Source organism: Trichogramma pretiosum, unplaced genomic scaffold (assembly GCF_000599845.2).
Source record: "Trichogramma pretiosum strain Unisexual culture from Peru unplaced genomic scaffold, Tpre_2.0 scaffold30, whole genome shotgun sequence".
NCBI classification, from domain to species: domain Eukaryota; kingdom Metazoa; phylum Arthropoda; class Insecta; order Hymenoptera; family Trichogrammatidae; genus Trichogramma; species Trichogramma pretiosum.
In genome coordinates this window covers 1,388,756-1,409,655 of record NW_019641675.1, presented here as the reverse complement: position 1 = coordinate 1,409,655, position 20,900 = coordinate 1,388,756, and the positions used below count along the sequence as shown (strand labels likewise).

The 20,900-nt window shown below is 39.4% G+C and overlaps 5 protein-coding genes across 5 annotated transcripts; 2 read left to right on the top strand and 3 right to left on the bottom strand.

Annotated features, from left to right (window-relative positions):
- Positions 1–697: 697 nt before the first annotated feature.
- On the bottom strand, positions 698–3,173 carry LOC106653082 (BAG family molecular chaperone regulator 2). Its single transcript, XM_014372329.2, has 3 exons — positions 2,626–3,173; positions 1,387–1,499; positions 698–1,308 (listed from the first exon to the last, which is right to left on the bottom strand). The coding sequence occupies exons 1-3, from the start codon at positions 2,831–2,833 to the stop codon at positions 1,075–1,077; spliced, it is 555 nt and encodes a 184-aa protein (XP_014227815.1). The 5' UTR covers positions 2,834–3,173; the 3' UTR covers positions 698–1,074.
- Positions 3,174–9,599: 6,426 nt separating this feature from the next.
- On the top strand, positions 9,600–12,194 carry LOC106651136 (sodium channel protein Nach-like). The gene is made up of 9 exons (XM_023460629.1): positions 9,600–9,802; positions 9,878–10,084; positions 10,150–10,315; positions 10,379–10,524; positions 10,604–11,019; positions 11,087–11,137; positions 11,198–11,351; positions 11,442–11,551; positions 11,611–12,194. The coding sequence occupies exons 1-9, from the start codon at positions 9,624–9,626 to the stop codon at positions 11,814–11,816; spliced, it is 1,635 nt and encodes a 544-aa protein (XP_023316397.1). The 5' UTR covers positions 9,600–9,623; the 3' UTR covers positions 11,817–12,194.
- Positions 12,195–12,796: 602 nt separating this feature from the next.
- LOC106653019 (40S ribosomal protein S15-like) lies at positions 12,797–14,293 on the bottom strand. Its single transcript, XM_014372231.2, has 3 exons — positions 14,210–14,293; positions 13,922–14,007; positions 12,797–13,607 (listed from the first exon to the last, which is right to left on the bottom strand). Exons 1-3 carry the CDS (start codon positions 14,216–14,218, stop codon positions 13,259–13,261), a joined length of 444 nt encoding a protein of 147 aa, XP_014227717.1. The 5' UTR covers positions 14,219–14,293; the 3' UTR covers positions 12,797–13,258.
- Positions 14,294–14,884: 591 nt separating this feature from the next.
- LOC106653007 lies at positions 14,885–17,852 on the top strand. The gene is made up of 8 exons (XM_014372219.1): positions 14,885–14,969; positions 15,051–15,131; positions 15,196–15,495; positions 15,563–15,868; positions 15,934–17,244; positions 17,316–17,519; positions 17,586–17,688; positions 17,774–17,852. Exons 1-8 carry the CDS (start codon positions 14,885–14,887, stop codon positions 17,850–17,852), a joined length of 2,469 nt encoding a protein of 822 aa, XP_014227705.1.
- A 181-nt stretch (positions 17,853–18,033) lies between these two features.
- On the bottom strand, positions 18,034–19,801 carry LOC106653018 (actin-related protein 2/3 complex subunit 1A). The gene has a single exon (XM_014372230.2). The coding sequence runs from the start codon at positions 19,455–19,457 to the stop codon at positions 18,351–18,353; it is 1,107 nt and encodes a 368-aa protein (XP_014227716.1). The 5' UTR covers positions 19,458–19,801; the 3' UTR covers positions 18,034–18,350.
- Positions 19,802–20,900: the final 1,099 nt, after the last annotated feature.

Genomic DNA, 20,900 nt, shown 5'->3' with positions numbered 1-20,900 from the left:
GAAATCATGAAGATTGTTTAGTACTGGTATTTTTGAAATCAATAATTGATAATTACTTTTTGTTTAAGTTTTTTTCTTTATTCATCATTGAAGACGCTTTTTTTATCGACAACGATATAAAATTTCGAGTACAAAGTTAAATCCATGCACTTTATGCTCTATTACGATAAAATGCATTATAAGCTAATGCGAAGGCTCTGGACTTAGTAATAAGTTGACACATAATAAACTGACCAGCAGCAGTAAATCGCATTTCTTTTCAAAGAGTTGTAATGAATTAATATTAATTGTCTAAATTTTTAGTTATTCAGGGAATCTTTATGCGTCTCGTTATTTTGTTTTTAATCTTATAAGATTGCTGCTTATTAATTAATTTAATTAATAGAATGATCTTTTCAATTTGTGACCAAATGTTACAATCATAAGATGGTCACGTGTATCAAGTGAAATTTGAACAAATTCTAACTGATGTTTCTCAGATAGAGTGTAAATATGACTGATTTATAAAAACTGCCTAATCTAAAGTGAATTGGTATAAATGAAAACAAGCATGTCTCACATATTTTCTAATTAAGCAATAGTTAAGTTGATCAAATTACCTTCTGTTCAAATCTGCATTGCTCTATTTTACTACAAATCATAATGTATATTTGAAAATAATCATAATTCAACAGATGAATTCTTTTCTAACCAATAGTTCCAGTCAAATCAACATTTTTAATTCAGGAATGTATTTAATACAAATGTTTCGATAACGTTATTAACACTGAATTAATCCATCAGACTAGCACTTGTTTTCTATCATGATGATATAAACATAATTAAGAATATTATAAAAAATTTTGCTATTCAATTTACTCTCAACTGAGTATTGTTCACAAATTACAAGTGCTTCAAAACAATTATAAATTAATCAATATTATCTAACAATTTTTTGTTCCACCTTACTTTACATCATCACATCTTAAAACATCAATGAACTTTCAACACTGATGCTAAATATGGGCTTAATTAAATACACATTCAATAGTTCATTAAGCATATGGTATCAAAGTCTTAATCTCCAAATTATTCTTATTCTGAAGTTATGGTGTGTTTTTTGTCAATATAATCTAATAATCCTTGCAACCTTTTCTTTATTCGCTTTTGATCATCTAATGTACACCCTAATATAGCAGTCTCAAATATTTTATCCGATAGGCCATCAGCATGCGATGAACATGCATTCATAAAAGAAGCACAGCGAGATCTGGTACCACTAGGATCATTCTGCAATCCAACGACTAAACTATCTATAAGTCCATTAACCTACAATTAAAACATTATTATTAGTATGACTTCTTCAAAATTGTTAAAAAAATTAGATAATAATATAAATATAAAAACCTGATGCAAAGCATCCTGTTGTACGTTATCACGTTGAACTCTAACAAGAACATCAACTGTTAAGCATCTCATGGATAGTCTTTCGGCATATCTCATAACATCATCCTTGTCAGCTGAAAGAATTAAAAATTAATTAGGGATCATAGGCGTGACTCCAAAGATTTATAATGAATTTTATCTTCAGATCAAGAATCAGAAATTTAATAAATAAACACAATGAAAACTTTTATTTGTTTTGTAATCAGTATTTTGTTTTAACAATTGCAAGATAAAATTGCCAAAAATTTTATGGCCTAGAATACAGAATGTGATTAACACATAATATAAAAAAAATTATTTTTATCAAGATTTTGAAACTCGTCAAATAAACGATGTTCACATATTAGTCAGATAATAAACAAATTGTATTGTTGATGTTTTGACGTATGCTTTAATCTTAGTTTCCCGAAATTTCATGGTAAATACTCTTTAAAATTCGTTTAAAACTCAAATTAAACAACGATTGAAGGCAATTTGCACCTAAGCTCTCGAATTTTTATGGCAAGAGCAATATTGACATCATAGCTAGTTTGGCATTTCGAGACCTTTCTCGGCGTACAGGTTATACACTGCATCGAAAGTTCGCGAAAATGCCAGAGACATATATTGTGATTAGCTAAGTTTTTATTCAAAAATTACATTGGGCAACGATTCGACTAGATTGTAATTACGTAGCCTTTTAAACGTAATTGATACGTTGAGTTTTTACAACACAAATGTAAGAGCAAAAGTAAAACAAAAACAACTACTCTTGAAGAGCATGTTTACAGCATAGTGCGGTGGATGCACACATTGAAGACAATTCATTCTCAAATAATGAAGCATGAAATGAATTCACAGCGATATTCGATTGAGAATTGTTAAATAAATAACACCGGAGTACCGTAAACATTAAGATTGGAGCAAAACAGTTGGTTAACCTTTAAAGAGCTTTGTACACAGCGACGTCAGATTTACAATTGACGTTTTGAAAGAAAGCTGCACAGCACGTAAATCATTTGGAAAATGCGTAAAAATGCAAGTCAAACGTTACATTAGCATCGAAAAGTTCAAAGCTCATCTAATAACGTCACAGCAGTTGCCCTCTGTTTTTCAATTGGTACGCGAGATATTTACCTTCTAATGAGAGAAGAATGGAAGTAGCAGCACAACAACAACAAAAAACAGAGAAAAAAATAAAAACAAATAAAGTCAACTCACTGTCTTCGAGGCCGACGAAGAGATCGTGATTGAGCAGGGTGTCGAGGGTCGTCAGCAGACTGTCCTTTTCCTCCTCTATCCTCATGGCATCCTTGCGCAGCTGCTCGACGTGCATCTCCATGCGGTCGAGTATGGTGATGAGATGGTCCTTGGGCTTGCCACCGAAATCGTCCATGCTCTCGATTATGTGCGGCAGCGGTTCGCTCATCACTCTTAACCTCGGCTCCCGTGCTAGCACCGCTGGTCGGGATTTAATAATGACTGCTACTGCTGCTACTGACTACACTTCAATTGTCGAAACTGTCACGATGATTTCTCGATCGGAACGCCAATAACAAAAAGATAGCGAGCAGCCGTTGAGAGAGATTTACCGCGTCGTTGCTGTCGCTTCGTAATCAAGTGTTTGTGTACTCTCGAATTTCGGTCAACGATACTGATGTATACACGGAGAGAAAAAAATTACGGAGTCGCGCACGCCAGCAGTACTACCAGAAGACTAAAAGGTATACTCGTTCGCGTGCGAATTTCGTGTTTGCTGCGTGCGAATTGTGTGTTATGGTGTTCGTTGCACTCGCACCGCGGCGGCGTCAGTTGTAGTTCAGATTGCGACCGTTAACAATTCGAGAGATGGCGCAGAATGTCATGATTATGCTTCCCCGTATTGTATTCTCTTAAAAAAAATTGATCCTTTTTTTAAAAAATAGATAGATAGATAATAGATTTGATAAATAACGTGAACAGTTTTGAAACGATTTCTTAAGTCTTAAAATAAAACTTGCAGAACATAGGACGCGCAAAGCGTGCTGAAAAGTGGCTGAGATAATGGAATTAACACTAGCTTAGAGTGTAACATTTTATTAGCTTTATTATAATTAATTGCATACTTCATTTTCCTCAACAAATTTCTTGATTTAAAAAAAATGTTAACATAGTCTATTTAATTTTATACTTCCATTTAAGTTATAACGTTAATTTTTGGTGCACCAAATCTATTATATGATCTTTTATCCGAATGTTTTTCTACAAGAGCGAGCGATGCCTTGAGGCACCATATCAATGTGAACTTTGCAATTGTCCTTTCTTTTGATTTTTTTCATTTGTGACACCGCTATGTTTTGCATTACTGTGGGTTATGACATAACGCTTCACGGAGTATTTCTTACCGCATATATCACATGTGTGAGTAACTTTATTATGCACCAAATCGATGTGTTTTTTTAGATTACTTTTATCTGAGAATTTCTTTCCGCATATATCACATGCATGTGTGATACCATTATGATTCGCATCGATGTGTTTTTTGACATTACCCTTAGTTGAACATTTCTTTCCGCATATATCACATTTATGTGTGACACCATAGTGTAGTACATCGATGTGGTTCTTGAGTCTACTCTTTTTTGTGTCGAAATCGAAATCGAAATGGGAAATCGAGTATGATATCCCATCGAAACACGATTCACAGTGAACTAAAAGATTTCACTTGCGACAAGTGCGAACAGAAATTTGAGTTCCGAAGCCATTTGAGCAGGCACCAAATATCAATGCACAAAGGCCACAAAGATTTTGCATGCGACCAGTGCGAAAAAAAATTTGAGAAAAAATCGAGTTTTCTCACGCATCAAAAATTAATACACAAGGATCGCGAAAATTTCACATGCAATAAGTGTACAAAAATATTTGGAAATAAATCCACTTTACTTAAGCATAATAAAATATTCTCAAAAGTTACTTATGCGAAATGTGCGCGAAAAGATTTGATACTAAACATGGATTGCTCTTGCACATAAAGACAGTACACGATGGTCGGAAAAATTTGTCCTTCAAAGTTCTCAGAGATTACTCATGTGACAATTGCGAAAAGAAATTTGGACAAAAATCAGATTTGCTTATTCACCAAAGGACAGTCCACGAAGGTCGTAAAGATTACGCATGCGACAAGTGTGAGAAGAAATTCGGACACAAAAAAACTTTGCTTTTACACCAAAAGACAGTTCACGATGGTTGCAAAGATTACGCATGTGACAAATGTGAGGAGAAATTTGGACGAAAATCCGATTTGTTGTAACATCAAAGGACAGTACACGAAGATGATAGCTAAGATGACAAACGCAATAAGTGTGAAAATAAATATGAGACTCTATCGAATTTGAGTTGACATCGAAAAGCAGTTCCTAAAATTCACTGAAACTATCTATTAACATAAGCAATTTTCGAAATTTTTCAAAATTACGTATATGATAATTACGATAAAATTTAAAATATAAGTACAATTTAACTCTCCACATATGATAATTATAAGAACAAAATTATTCGATATTAATTTTCCGAGTTTTCAAAAATGAACTACGTAAGCGAATAAAAATTTAAGTTTAATCAAATGCCTTAACTACGAGCAGAAAATAAAACTTTGCGCAGTGTTGGTTCTTTTTCAAAGTCGTTACTGGCGAGACATGCCATGCCATAGCGTTGGACACGACAAAGGGCTCTGCGGAGCTGGTCTCTCCGTGTAGCTTTAATTTAAAGCAACAACTTAAACTCAAACGTAACTCTGAACATCTCTATGTAAACATGAGACTTTATCTTTGAGTTATTTTTCAAAATTGTCCCAAAAGTTTGGAATGATTAGTGCCGTTTATTGAATTATACTTATAATGATTCATAGAAGACATCTTTAAACCTTACTAAAATATACTTAAAATTTAATTATTTTGAAAGTTCACATATAACTGAAAAAATACATTTGTCCATATCGATAATGTATTCAAGTTTTAAACGTAAATATTAAATGATTAAATTTAAAATTTTCTACGTATCCACAATAAACTAATCAATTTACGCCAACAACCAATAAAAATTCAGGAAAGATGTATACTCACTACAGTGCGTAAAAAAGTATACTATTCATCTTTTTGTTAACAAAACGGAATAGTAATACTTACAAATCACGCTAATGTGATAAAATAAATAATATTCATATTAATATTTATGCTTCATAATCAAATAAAGTTATTCCTGTAACAATTGTAATTAATAACAAAAATTTTTCTATCAACAGTTTATAATTACAGCAAAATTATAAATTAAAAATTATTGGCGTATATAGTGCATTGAGTAAAAGCTAGTATGTGATAAATATAACACAAGAATTTTCCAACATATTTGTATGCCGTTTGGGTAATGGCAATTGTTAATTATATGCACCTTCGGACATGTGTAACGAAACGTCGATGCGCAAAGAACTTCCTTGAACTCGCGACAACGACTCGAACCGACCAAATAAAGTCTTTGGTGAGTAAACGACTACACACGAAATTAACACACGGCTCTTTTATACCTTCTCTTATTTTTTATATGTATGTATGAATGTGTTTACTTTAAAAATATAATCACTCGAGATTGCTGTAGCGCGATGATTTCTTTTGGGTAAAGATTGTTTATCGAATTTCTATTATTATACAAAAAGTTGATAGAGACGTTTCTAAATTCGTTAACTAAATTAAGATTAAATAATTTAATGAGTAAGGAGAGACTGTAAAACAATAGTTGTGAAAAAACTTTGAAACGACGTACGTCCAAAATTATTTATTTGTCAGAATTCAGTTTTCACCCACGCATTTTAAAGGTAAACAACAAACTTTTTGCAATATTTAAGGTCAAAAATTCAACACAAGGCGAATTTCCTCATGAAATTAATTATTTCGAGGATTTTTCCGGGGTTCCTCAGCGAAAGCCTTCCAATCGTTCTCAAGCTCGTTTTGAAGGGGTTGCAAATCTCTGCAACTTTCCCATCGAACACAGTAGAATCTAACTGGTGCAGGTAATTATAGTTGTTTAAACAAACTCAGAAGTAGCTGCAGCGTTTCCGACTTCACCACCCTAAAGAATTCCATATAAAATGTACCCGAACACTTAATGAAATTCGAAATGTAGCTCAAATGCTGAGTCATGTTTGTCTGTAACATAGCATCTCTTTACGATAGCTTGGCTACGTGTTATTTACTTTCTCTCTGATTCTAATGCACTCTGAGCGTTAGGGCGGAGCCTAAAGTGGCGCTGCAGTCACCATTTACATGTAATCTTATGGAAAAAACAGAACTTCCTGTCAAAAACACATGCTCGGCCGGGCCAATAGATCATATAGCGCATGCATAGTCAGTACACGTTTAGAAGTTGCAGCTTAAATAGACGTAGATCGCATTGACGACTGTTAGTGATTTTTGAGAAGTAAATCTCAATTTATAATAAATATTTATTCATATACATAAACAAAAAGTGATTGTGTGCTGTGTATAAGTGACCAGAATGATGTCTACATCCAATAACGTACCTAATAAAAGTAGTGAAAGTTTCGTCAGTGAAAGCGACGACTGTAGGTTAAAACACGTGGATGATTTTAACCAAAAACAATTACAAAATTTGAAAAAAGTACGAGTAAAGACCGGTTGGACCAATTGGTTCAAAAAAGGACGACATCGTCATCTCGATCAACTTTATCCCTTAATCAGCGATTGGAGGGGACCACTTCCGGATCTGCGGGACATTTTTCCCAAGCAAAAAATTGAATTTCTTCTCAAGGAATCTATAAATTGTATGTACGAAAACCCGCATGATAATCGAGGACAACGATTTATTGAGTTCGTGGCTCGCAGCGGCTACAAAGATATGGGATCCGACATTAATATAGTCGGCAAGCTATCGCAGCGTCGCAGCACACCTCTACATCACGTGGCCGAATTATTGGACGATCGAGGACGTGACGTGGCTCGTGAGCTTTTTACAATTTACGATAGATTTTTTGTAAATTACATCGACAAGTCAGGCTTCACTCACTTCCATGTGGCCTGCAGGTATGGCTTTGACGACCTCGTCGAAAAATTCCTCGAACACGGACAAGACCCCAATTGTCTCGATAACGTCAAAGGTAATTCGCCGCTGATTTTGGCTCTGAAGTACGGCCATGTACGCGTGGCTGAAACGCTGCTGAGAAAATGCGCGGATCCACATTTGGTCAACTTTAATAAATCTACTCCTCTGCATGTCGCTTGTCAGGTACTCAACGACAACGATGACTTCATAAAAAAGTTCTTCTTGATCAACGACGTTAACCGTCGAACGGTGCGCATTGACGCTCGGGAGGACAAGTGGGGTCTGACACCACTGCACATAGCTGTGTCTCGTAACTCGGTCAAATTGGTCGAATTTCTGCTGAGAAGAGGGGCCAATCCGAATATATCTGACGTAGACGGATTGACACCTCTGCATATCATTTGCCAGACAAAATGCAGCGATGATTTGGCGAAGATGTTCTTCGAAATCATCGACGAAATTCATCAATCGGTACAGGTTGATGCTCGGGACCGAACGGACTCTACACCATTGTGTCATGCTGTGTCATTTGGACACAAGACGATGGTCGAACTGCTGCTGAGAAGAGGGGCGGATCCACATTGGACCGATGATTTCGGATTGACACCTGTGAGTTTTTGCCTCGAAGAGGGAACTGAAGACTTGGTGAAACTCTTCTTCCAGGTCAATGACGAACTGAACCGTCACTTGCAGATCACCGACGCTTGGAACGGATTGCTCATGAGCTCACCACTGCAATCGGCTGTGCAGAATCTGAGGCCAATTGTGTTCGATGTACTCTTGAATCATGGTGCAGATCTATCTAGATTTGTTTTTCCCTCTGCATCAGACCTTGTCCTTTGTCTGAATGGTTTATTGAGGAGGAGGGAAGAGCGGCCTTACAGTATTAATTTTAAATTGGAACTAGCATCTGGTCTGTTGTCCTTCGTCGATAGTCTTGAGAAGAGAGAGTACGAATTGAAAAGAAAAGACGCCTTGACGATAATGAGATTGTTTTCCTATTACGGATTGTTCAAGAAGTCGGCTGATGTTGAAAAATGTTGGTTCGACGATGAGGAATTCGAAAGTAGAGCAAAAGAATTGATGATAAAGCCGAGCCTATCGCTCTACGATCTGATCCGATTAAAACCCGAAGAGGCAGCGAAACAACTCACAAATATGGATTACTTGGAGTTTGCGCGCTCAAAAAAATTGCTCGAACTCCCCGAAAAGTACCAAGAGGTTTGTGCTGTCCATCTGTGCGAGAAGCTATCGAGAAGATTTTTCCATTGCTGGGCCCTAAAATCTTATATGAAGTTGACGCGCAACCGATTGTCGATCCCTTTCTGCGAAATGATCATCGATATGCCAACTAACCAAAATCTATATAATATTTGCTTGGCGGCTCTAAAGCACAGCTCATGGTGTACGTACATGGTCATGAAGCATTTTGATTTAGCTGAGATCTAGTACAACTAAATGTTGCAAACTTTTTATGTTATTACAATAAATAAAATTTGAAAAATGACTTTCAATTTTCTTTTTAATAAATACACTATTCAACGATAATTTAAACAGAGTTTACCTTCTCTCATTTCTCAAACGTGCATGTGTATGCACGTATTTTAAAAATATATAATCACCCGACGATGTTGTAGCGCGATGTTTGCTTTTGGATAAAGACTGTTTATCGAATTTTTATCGCTGCGGTTGAAACTTGAAAATGTGATTTCATATCATACAAAAAGTTGAGCGCGTAGTCAATCGGAGTCATATATAGTCAATGAGTTATTCCTTTGTTTCTCATAATACAAAAATCTGGGTCGAAATTATTTTTGCAGAATACCTTTTTTTTATCATCGCGTTCATCATCGCGAACTCGAGTGCGTGATCAAAGGACGGAAACATACTCGTCCCCGCTCAACGCGAAAGCCGTGCGACAGACCTTTGAATTTTTTATAAGAATAATTACTCGATCCGACTGCTTCATGGGCGATGAAAAATGAAAAAAAAATCACATCGCTAGGATCTACTCGCTGCACTTGACATTCGTTTTCAGTACAGTGCAGGTGTGTACGTATTATATTTAGCCGACAAAAATTGAATCGATCGTAAACAAAAATAAATAAGCAAATATACGTACAATAAAAATGCCGGAAGCAGCAAGATCGAAAGGCCCACCGACGCAGACGACGGCCGGCAGTCCGCGAGAGAGAAAGAAAAAAAATCTCGCGAACATCATCAAAACGCAAGCGATCGAGTTCTGTTTATCGACGAGCCTGCACGGCTACAAGTACATCGTGCAGAAGAAACGCTCGAAAGTCGAAAGGTAATGCGTAATATTACTCGGATATATTCGCGAGTGTAGGTCAATGAAAATTCCGAAAAACTTTTTTTCACGAAGATGCGTTTGGGCCGCCATCGTCGTTTCGTCGCTGATTTTTTCACTCGTACTTATGCACATTGCCTGGACCTACAACGCGGCTCACTCGACGCTGACCGTCATCGAGACGACTCATCACGGCATCTGGAATTATCCGTTTCCCGCCGTGACGATCTGCAACAACAATCAGATCTCTCGCGAAAAGGCCAACAACTTTGTCCAAAAATTGTAATTTCTGTCATTTAATCCCGTGAATATTATACCAAATCGTCGCTTTTTACCATTAAAAATAGGAAAAAGCTCGGTAAGGTGCCGCGCCATTCGGTGCTGCGTAATCTGCGTCTGCTCGTGGAGCTGCTCGATCCCGGCGTGTCGGGTCGCAACGTCCAGGCGAATCTGTCGACTCTGCAAAACGTCTTGGACGCGAACAATTACACCGTCGTGCAAGTGGCGAGGGAGGCAAGTACACTATTGTACTGAGCTTATACCGAGCTCGAAATTTTAATTTATATCCAACTTCAGCTGAAGCAAGACTGCTCGGAGCTTCTCAAGAGCTGCAAGTGGAAAGGCAACGTCACGCCGTGTCGAGAACTGTTCGAGGAGACTACGTCGCGCGACGGCCACTGCTGCAGCTTCAATTACTTCGGGCCCAACGCGCAGCCAAAAATGTGCGGATAATTAGGAATAAATAATGATCCGATAAATAATCAGCCGTCGACGTACCTGATTTCGCAGCGGCGGCCTGAGGGAGCCCAGACGCCTGACCGCCTGCGGCTACCAGACGGGCCTGGAGGTGCTCGTGGACGCCCGGCCCCGCGACTACTGGGCCAGTCTGCAGGCCTCGTTCGGCGTCAAGGTGATGCTGCACGAGCCCCACGACTACCCGGTGCGCAGCTCGGCCTTCAAGCTGGTCGGCCTCGGCGTCCAGGAGTTGCTCGACGTGTCGCCCGAGTCGACCTACTCGACGGCCCAAGTCAGGTCGCTGCCGGTTCGGGTGCGCGACTGCATCTTCAGCGACGAGCCGGTGGGATCGGCGCCGCTGCGCCAGCTCGAGCTCGAGCACTCCTGGAACAGCTACTCGTACGTCAACTGCCTGAACTCGTGCCGGGCCAAGATCGTGCTCGACAATTGCGGCTGTGTGCCGCATTACTTGCCCAACAACGGTCAGATATACAGTTCGTCCTTTGGAGAGAAGAAGAGAAAAGCAATCTAGTGGATTTTATCTTTCAGCCTCCCGCGACTGCGACCTGAGGGACATCCAGTGTTTGACGAAAATTCGATGTAACTAATTCGCTTAATTTACTCGGCCATTTGAACGAATAGTTTACCCGTACCTTTCAGCCCTTTACGACTCGTCGTGGCCGGGCAAGATCGTCGATCCGGAGCAGTTGGACTTGGACATCGAGGAGAGGCCCTGCGGCTGCTTGCTCGACTGCTCGAATTACCGATATCCCGTCGACAGTACCGAGGGCATTTTGGACCAGGGTCGAGTGTTGTTATCGACGCGGTAAGCCGCTGGCCCTGAAAATTCACCATTTTCATGCACTTAACCATCGATTCTTTGTTGTTGTGGTTTTTTATCAAGGAAAAACGTGGACGAGCGCAGCAAGCTGAGCCTCATCAACGTGTTTTTCACCGACCTGGTCTCGATACAGTACCGGCGCTACGTTTACTATGACTGGAAGGCCTTGTTCGGTATGATTTCGCGCAATTCTTCTCAGCCGCTCGATTTCTGGCCTCGCTTTTTGTTTCAGCGTCTTTCGGGGGTTTGCTCGGCCTCTTCGTGGGCTTCAGCCTGATCACCAGCTTCGAGCTCGTCTACTTTTTCGTCATTCGCGTGCTGGCGGACAAGTGCAAAAAGTCGCGAGCCCAGAAGAGGAGATCCAGCGAGACGATCGATAAAATGGAAAAGACGCGCCGTCGAAATAGTTCCAGTCGAGCGACTGTAGGTGGCTTTTAGAGACGGTAGTGGCAGTACCCGCAAGTGGCAGGATTTTCATCTTTTTTCGTATATAAGACTGAAGCGTGTGTAGAAGTGCATCAGTTCTCTCGAGTTCCACCACGGAGCCACACACGGAGTCCCCGTGACTCAAACCCATGCTCTGAGCGAAGGTCCTTGGATCTCTGGCAGCAAGTGCCGCGGCTCTAACGGCCGTTAGCCTCCGCTATCTTTGCCCCTCGCGTCGGAGAGGACGTCCACGGGAGTGCAATAAAATATTGCCAGACCTGTTACGGACTGATCCGCGGGCAATGAGCGGAGCGTATTGATCAAAGTAAAGCAATGTGATGAACGCGTGATTGGCATGCGAACATAACAGGGCCTACTCCGAGAAAACTGTACCCCCTTCTTTTGTTTCTTTTTTCTTTCGCGCCTCAAATAATCTTTACCTGATTTTACAGCTGGCTTATGATTTGATGAATAATTGATTGTGATATGTCTCTCAAAAATGTATACTGACTACTTTTAGATCTGGTCTTGTAATGAATAATATGCCATCACTTTGGCAATTTTTGTAAATGATTCAAGTGCAGAAGCCTCTTGGTTAAAATGAAATTGTATTTATGAGTTTTTTTGCTTTACGTACTGACTATAACATGTTTTTCTGACTATTTTTAGATCTCGTATTGTAATGATATGAATAATGTGCCATCAGTGTGGCAATTTTTGTGAATGGTTTAAATGCAGAAGCTTTTTAATTAAAATATAATTGTAATTTTATTTTAAGAGTACAAGATGAGAAAAGGTATGTATTACAATCAATAGCTCAAATTGGTCACATATGTAATAAGCTTTTCAAAAAAATTGAAAAGTGAATCAGAGCCAGAATAAAATAGAAAATTTTAAAATTTGCTTTTCAAGATTTTCTGTTCTTCCTTTACCATTGTAGTTTTTAAATAAAAAAAGGTACACCATGTAAAATCAAAATGAAAGCATTCGTACAACTTGTGAGAAAAACATTTAATATAAGTGTTAGAAAATGCCAAGAATAATTACTGGTAACATATAATTGAGCTTCTTATAACAACATTTAATAATTACATGATGAACCTTTAGCTTACTTTAATTCACATTCTATCCACGACTTAAACTTGAGCGATTAAATAAATAAAATAAAGTTTATGAGTTTTTTTTTAAAGATAATGAAAAATATATACATACTATATAAATGGTTATTATGCAAATAAACTTTAAGCTCAACGATCATTGAATGTCAAAATGTTATATTTATTATTTTTAGATTGATGGATTGTAAACAATCTTTAACTCATTTACACAAATTATTGTATGCAATACATTGGATGTATTGCATATTGTTGTACATATTGTATGTATTACTTATTATAGTGTATGCGAGTTAATTGAAAAATCTTTTTAATTAAAATATCAACATTTTTATCGCTCTACTTCAATGGAATGAAACGTGAAGAGTGGGTAGCACCAATACCAGGTCTACCGTGCTTCACAGGTTTGTATGTGATGGAGAACTCGCCAAGATAGTGGCCAATCATCTCTGGTTTGATTTCAACAGAGTTGAAGGCCTTGCCGTTGTAAACACCGACGATAGAGCCAACCATCTCGGGGACAATGACCATGTTGCGCAGATGAGTCTTGACGATATCTGGCTTCTCATTTGGTGGAGCATCCTTCTTGGCTTTGCGCAACTTCTTGACAAGGGCCAAATGCTTGCGCTTGAGTCCGTGACTAAAACGCCTGCGAGCTCTAGCATGCATCAGCTCCATGACCTGCTCGCTGAAATGAGGGATGATATTTGATTACTGAACAATTCGGAGCAATATTTTTTTACACAAAATGCAAATAATGGCTACTACCCGATTCTATATTACTTGTTTTTGTAAAATAAATGAAATATGCATGTTCAGTTTCATATGGCAAACATAATTATTTATAGCAATATTTGGTAAATTATCATGTTGTACGTTTTTGCAAAAAACATGCCTATTGATAACATCTTGAGCATCGTAAAAAGAACATCAAGCATACACAGCAAGTACTTTTCCTTCGAGCTCGTGACGAAACAAAATCATGCGAAAATTTCAACTTACGTGGGCATGTCCAGTAACTGGTCCAAATCCACACCTCGGAAGGTAAACTTCCTGAAGGTCCTCTTCTTCTTCAAAGTTTCATCGACCTGGAAATCATAAATAAAAGTTTTAATCAAACCGCTAGTAAGCGTATTGCTCATAACCTAATAAATGTTAGAACTTTCGTGATGTTTTATACGATTGTCAATGTACGTATTTTAAGATAATGCACTAGTAAAACGTGAGATTAAAAACAAAAATTTTGCCATCTTCTATTATTTAGTTATAAATAAAAGGAAATTTATTAACCTCAGCCATGATGAATGCGTTAAGAATAACGTCTTAGCACACGTGCAGAGTAGACGTGAAAAGAGTTCGACTCGGGAGGATAGCCACAAAGCAGAATAATCGTCGCCGCTCATTAATTACTAATATGTCTGGCAGATGGCGCCGAAAGCTGAACGGCACCGAATACAAATTTAAGGCCAATAAAACGAATTAAAAAAAAAAGAATACAAATTTAGAAATTTTGACGAAGTAATTTGCTCGAATCGATGAGAAAACTTACGATAATAATGCATTGAAAAATATATTTAAAATAAGTTGACTGTTCTTTATTTTCTGTGCCCCTTGAGGAATTATTTTATGAAAATAGATATTTAACTTTATCAAATTTCGCAGAAAGTAGTTTAGTAGTAAACACACGCGATAACGATGTACTTTTTCATTGTTACCGCACCAAAGTTATATTAAGCATTAAATTTTATCTATCGAACGCGATACCTTTTAGAGAGTTGAATAAATAAAAAAATGCGATATCAATTTTCCTGCGCATTAAATTTTCTATCTGACGTGATCAGTTTCATATCATTAACTATTCGCGAAAGGATCGTTGCATATTCTGCTTCTTTAAAAATAATTTATTGATAATTAATTTACGCTATCGATTTTAAATTTATATCATTCAACAGAAAATAAATAATTATGATGCTGATGAAATTAGAATTATTATTGATTAATCTTAATTATTTGTTAACATTTTTTCTTACGTGTAATTGTGAATTATTTGGTAAGTCAATTTCGACGTTTGAAATTATTGTTAAAAACTGTTAACTATATTTTTTTTATTGATTTATTTTCCTCCGACCAGATAACGAGACTGTGGAAATATTTTTCGACGATCAAAATTCCAATTCAAGCGAGCTCGAATTCGACGAGGGGTCGCTCGACGGTAAACAACTTTTTCACTGCTCTATTTTCTTCTCTACTTCGAGAAAAAATGTTTTCCCTACCAGGCGTCGCGACAAAAATCGAAGACCTGAAAGCGGAAAGCAGTCCCGACTCGCTGATCGTGTCTTGGCGTGTTTCCGGCAAGAACGCGAGTTTCTACCGGATCGACTGGTACAAAAAAGTGTCCAGCAGCCAGCAGCAGGACGTCCCCGTCGGCTCGGCGAATCGGAGCTTCGTCGCCGAGGACCCGACGACGAGCTATACCATCGAGGATCTGGAGTCGTGCACGACGTACAACGTGACCGTGACGCCCGACGATTCGCTCGTGGCTCGCAGAGACGTCCTCGCGACCACTCTCAAATCTCGTAAGTACCTACATATGCGTCAAAATGTACAGAAAAAAAGGTAATCACGTAAAAAAATGACGAGTAGAAGCCGGAGCGCCGCTGATCCTGACCGTCGAGCCGATCCTGTACGGCGGCCACTCGGCGCTCAATGTCTCGTGGCAGCGTCCCCGGGGCTCGGGCAGCGCCTGCATAGATCGCTACGAGGTCGCCATCGAGACGCTCCTGGCCGAGGGCGAGTCGCACAGCGACGTGAAGAGCACGTCCGACACCTCGGCCCTGTTTCTGCAGCTCTACGCCTGCGCCTCGTACCTGGTGAGCGTCAGGGCGATCGACCGCGACGGCGCCGAGGGACTCGTGTCGACCATACAGTCCAAGCCTACCCTGCCCAGAGGTAGTTATTATTACTTTTTCGGATTTGTGTAGAATGGACGAAAAACGAGTATGAATTTGACGCAGTCAGCTCGGCACCGAAGCTGATAAACCAGCAGAACCTGCCTCCGTTCACGTCGACCAAGTCCTCGATCACACTGCAGTGGCACGTGCAGAACGAGGCGAGCAACTGCAGCGTCCAGTCGGTCTCGACCGAGTGCAACTTGTCCTACACCGAGGGCTACGGCTACGAGCCGATCGAGCGGGGCCGGGCGAATCGCAGCTGCAACGCCCGCCTCGTGCCCCGGCTGCAGCTCGTCGTCTCGGGCCTCAGCCCGTACACGCGCTACCTCTGCTGGGGCTGGGCCCACAACGAGGCCGGGCCCAGTGCCGCGGGCATGCCCGTGCCCATCTTCACCAAGGACGACGCCTCCTCGGCCCCGGCCAAGTTTCGTCTCGCCGATCTCGGTACCGGCCGGGGCTTCCGCTTCGACTGGGACGCGCCCGAGATCATGCCCGGCCGACTGCTGCAGTATCGCCTGAGGCTGCTGGGCGAGCCCCTGTACCCGGTGCCGGATCACTGCCACGTCGATCGAGCCCACCTGGTGGACGACTTGGCCGCGGACCAGACGAGCTACGAGTGGCTCGGCGGCGACGGCTTCACCAACTACACGGCCTGGATCGAGGCCAAGACCCGCAGCGGCTGGAGTCCCCGCAGCCAAGCGATCTACTTTCGGAGCCAGTTCCGGGGCGTGCCCGACAGAGTCACCGATCTCAAGTACGCGACGAGGGCACGGGCCAACGACAGCAACGCCCTGGACACGATACTGAGCTGGCATCTGCCCTGCTCGCTGCGCGGACCCCTCAAACGCTTCGAGGTGTTGGTGCTCGGTCATCGGGCCAACTGGCGCAATCACTCGTTCGCCAATTTCGTGCCGGTCGACGATAAAGATCGCTTCCAGAAGAACGAGCGATTCTCCGTGAGTCTGGGCGAGCTCAAGCCCCAGTTCACCTACAGCTTCCGGGTGAGCGCCGTCATCGAGGGCGATCTCAAGGGCGAGCCGGCCGAGTACGTCACGGAGTATCCCTCGGGGATACCGCCCCAGCCGAGCGAGGACTACATGAAGTCGATCGCCCTGGACCGAGCGAACGTGCGCTGCACCACGAGCTCGTTCGAGATCCTGCTGCCGCTGTTCCCCGACACCAACGGCTACGTGCAGTTCTACGCGATTCTCGTGTCGCGCCTCGGCTACCCGTACGAGCGCCTGAGTCGACGCTTCGTCGCCACGAGCCAGGAGCCCGACGGCGTCTGGCCCAACGTCTCGTCGTGGCGCGAGGCCATGGAACGCGACTTTCGGATACCCTACCAGGTCACCGAGCCCTACTGGACTCCCTATCGTGAGTAGAACAACGACAACAAATGTGAACACGACTGATCTTGCCGCGAGCTTCTTCTTTTGCGTACGCAGCCAACTTTATCCTGGATTACGGAGGAATAAAGGCGGTCAAGTATACGATCGGCGACGACAGTACCTGCAAAGACTTTTCGCTGACCAACAAGCGCAAGCTCTTCTGCAACGGGCCGCTGAAGCCCGACACGAGCTACGAGGTGCGCATGATGGCCTTCACCAACGGCGGCTACGCCGATTCACGGGCTTTCGTCGTAAAGACCGGTAATGAGGCTATTCCTGAGTGTTATATTAAAATATGATATTTGAAATATTTACCGTCTGTTTCAGCTGCGGAAATGAACCTGGTGCTCATCATTTGCATTGTGATTGGAGTGCTGTTTTTTGGAATCTTCATTGCTCTGTGGGTAGCTTACAAGGCTCGGGTCAGCAGGTGATTCAGAAAAATACATACTCGTTCTTCTTCATGAATCACTTAAAATTGACATTTTAATGTTTATGTTGTATAACTTTTGAAGGAAGCACAAGGATTCAGCGAGGGATGACTGTTCGAATACAGACAAAGCGATGGATCATTCTAATGTTTATGAAACTTGAAGCGTTGCAGCAAGACAAGCGTGCGATAGAGTTCAAAAATAATAACAACCATAATATTTTTAAATTAATTTGAAATATTTTCTGGTATAAAATATTGACTGGTTTTGTAGAAGCTATATGCATGAGTAAATATATTTATTACTTATTATGAATATTTAGTTGAAATAATTAAATTTAATCATTTATTATAATTTTTTTTATTAATTTATTCTATTAGGGAGAGTTGATACTCTTTATACAAAAGATTAATACAAAGTTTAAGAACACTGCGTATTAACAATAGTAAAATAATATATTACATTACTTAAATACTGTTATTATTATTGTTGTTGGACAATAAGAATAAGAACATTATATTTTCACAGTAAAGTTTAACAAAATTTCAAAAATATAAACAATACCTTCTGTTTATCATTTAATATATAAATGCAATCCTCGTTATAAATTATTATTTAAATAGAGCTACTAAAGGGAATTCTGCGGAAGTTAATCGATGAATCAATTGATCCTCAGCGAGTTCATCATGAGCTCGGGTGCCTTGATATCCCAAACAACAAGTAATCCATCAAGACTGCTCGTACTAAATCTTGAATTTGACAGTTTCCTAATACAAGTGATTGTGTTTTGGTGTATGCTATCAAGAGCGCTATCATGAATTTCTGTCCTAGCTTGCCTGTCAAGAGATTGGAACTTTCTCATAGCTGTGAGACCAGCAGCTTCTTTCTTTTGAGTATTGTCTAATTTGGTGGCAAAACTTAATTTTCCTGCATTATCAAGTTTGTAGACCATTGGCATGCAGTCATGACCAGCAGCGATAATATGACTGTTATCTAGCCAAATGCATCTCAAGAAAGGTAAATATTCAGTTAAAACTCTTACAATATTATTTTTCTTAAGAGAGTCAGCAACACAAATTGATGAACTATGTCCAACCCAACATACTTTTGTGCCACAAGGACTGAAAGCCACATCATGTACCCATCCGCCTCCATTTTGAGAATTAGGAAATTCACCAAACAAGTTTCCCAAAGTAGTACTACTTCCCCATGAATTTTCACTATTGCTACGGTCAACGTCTCTAATATATGCACTAAAAACTCGCACCTTATAATCTGCTGAACCAGCAGCAAGGATTTTGTTGTCTGGATGCCAATCAACAGCAGTTACTGTGGATCTCAGTGGTTTTTTAATATGTTTAGACACCCACCAATTATTTTCTGATGCAAAATAACAAATAGAGATAATTCCAGCTCCTGAACCAACAGCTAGTTTATCTTCTTTTGGAGACCATTTGACACAAGTAGCAGCTCTATTAGTTCTAAGTAAAACCCATGAAGGAGTCCACTTGCCTTCTTCGTTCTGTGTCCAAACATAGGCATTTTTATCAGCAGCACAAGTAACTATACGATTAGTTTTTGGTGCCCAATCAATGCCCATTATTCGTTGATCATGAATTTGAAGTATTTCAGAAAGTTTCCAGTTTGATGCTTCTTGTTTATAAACATGAAGCTCATTATTATTGGGACAAAGTGCAATTCCAGTTCTGTCTTCATTCCAGACATGACATGTAGTAGCATCCAGACCCAAATTGTAAACTTCAGTCATTTTCTTTGAATTTTTATAAAAATAGTCACGACAAAAACACAGTTAGTCCAAAGCGATGCACCGTTTGAAGCCAAAATTCGTGAACTTATTGAAAAAAAAAGTTGATTATTGATAAGTTTCGCTCACTCGGTACTTCTGCATAATGAGGGGAGGTTAAACAATTCGCGAACGTCTACTATGACTTGTTATCATGATTCATCGGCTTCGGGCTTTTATGAATAAAGTCAGCTCTGTAGGTGTCCTTGTTCAATCTAATTATATCCATGTAAAGCTATCTTCGTCGTCACAAGTGCATCAAGAATCGAACGTCGTACGGTATTCCACGCCCACAATATCTACTTTCGCGATGAGTCAGAGAAGGATAAAAAATTGACAACTCAACATGAAACGGAACAAACCTACATTTTGCACAAATCAGTTGCTAATTTTCCATGTGTAAATATTTATATTATCCAATCGAGTTACGCTCATTACTATTAAAAAATTTTTATGACATTATCAAACATTTATGAATGTTAAAATCCATTAATTTAATTCTATTTTAATTAATTAATTCCTCAATGATTCCATACACTCATTAAGAATTTGCAATTTTCTTAGTTCCCGCAAATTACACGCGTTTTTATAGCACCGGAGTGTAGAAGAAGCCTAGACCTCATCAGACTGGTTCCGAGACCCGAGTCGTGCGGGTTTAAAAAAAAAGAATCTTTTTTTAGTTCTGGAGTTGAGTTTGCGTCGATTAGATTGTGTTTTCTTTTAAATTTCTTTTATTATACAAATAATTCTTGAAATTTTTCTATTTTAATTGATCGTCATAAATACTACGATTGTTTATTCGTACAACTATCAATTTATTTTTCAATGGACAATCTCATACTTTATAATTTAATATTTTTAATATATTTACTCACATTAATATGGATTTATATTTACTCCAAAAAGTGATGGCTTAATCGGTTTTTAAAATAAACTTGTTTTATAGGTCATTGGATTTGGGTAAGTGTCGTGTGAATTATTGAACGCGATTTTTATATGTTAATCTGGTCTATGATGATAGTTGAAAATTATTTATAATTACAAATTGAAGTAATTATTAAAATTATTTTTCTCTAGCTGTCAAAATAAGATAGAATTTTACGATGTCAAATTCAAGATCCGTTGTTCACCGTTTCTGTACTCTCTTGTCATTACAAATTATGAAAAGTCAGAAAAAATAAAAAAAGCTCTTTCACTTGGTAAATTCAAGCAAACTAATACTACATTTAAATTTAAAAAGTATTGAGTTATTGAATAAAAAAAAATCTTTTCTTTTATAGGTCTTTAATTTGAAGAATTCAAGAGGAGCATGAAAAGTAAATTATAAAAAAAATGTTTTAAAATGAATAAAATATTCCAATTCGAATAAATCTTTCATTTTTATTACTACCTTAATATATTGTTTTG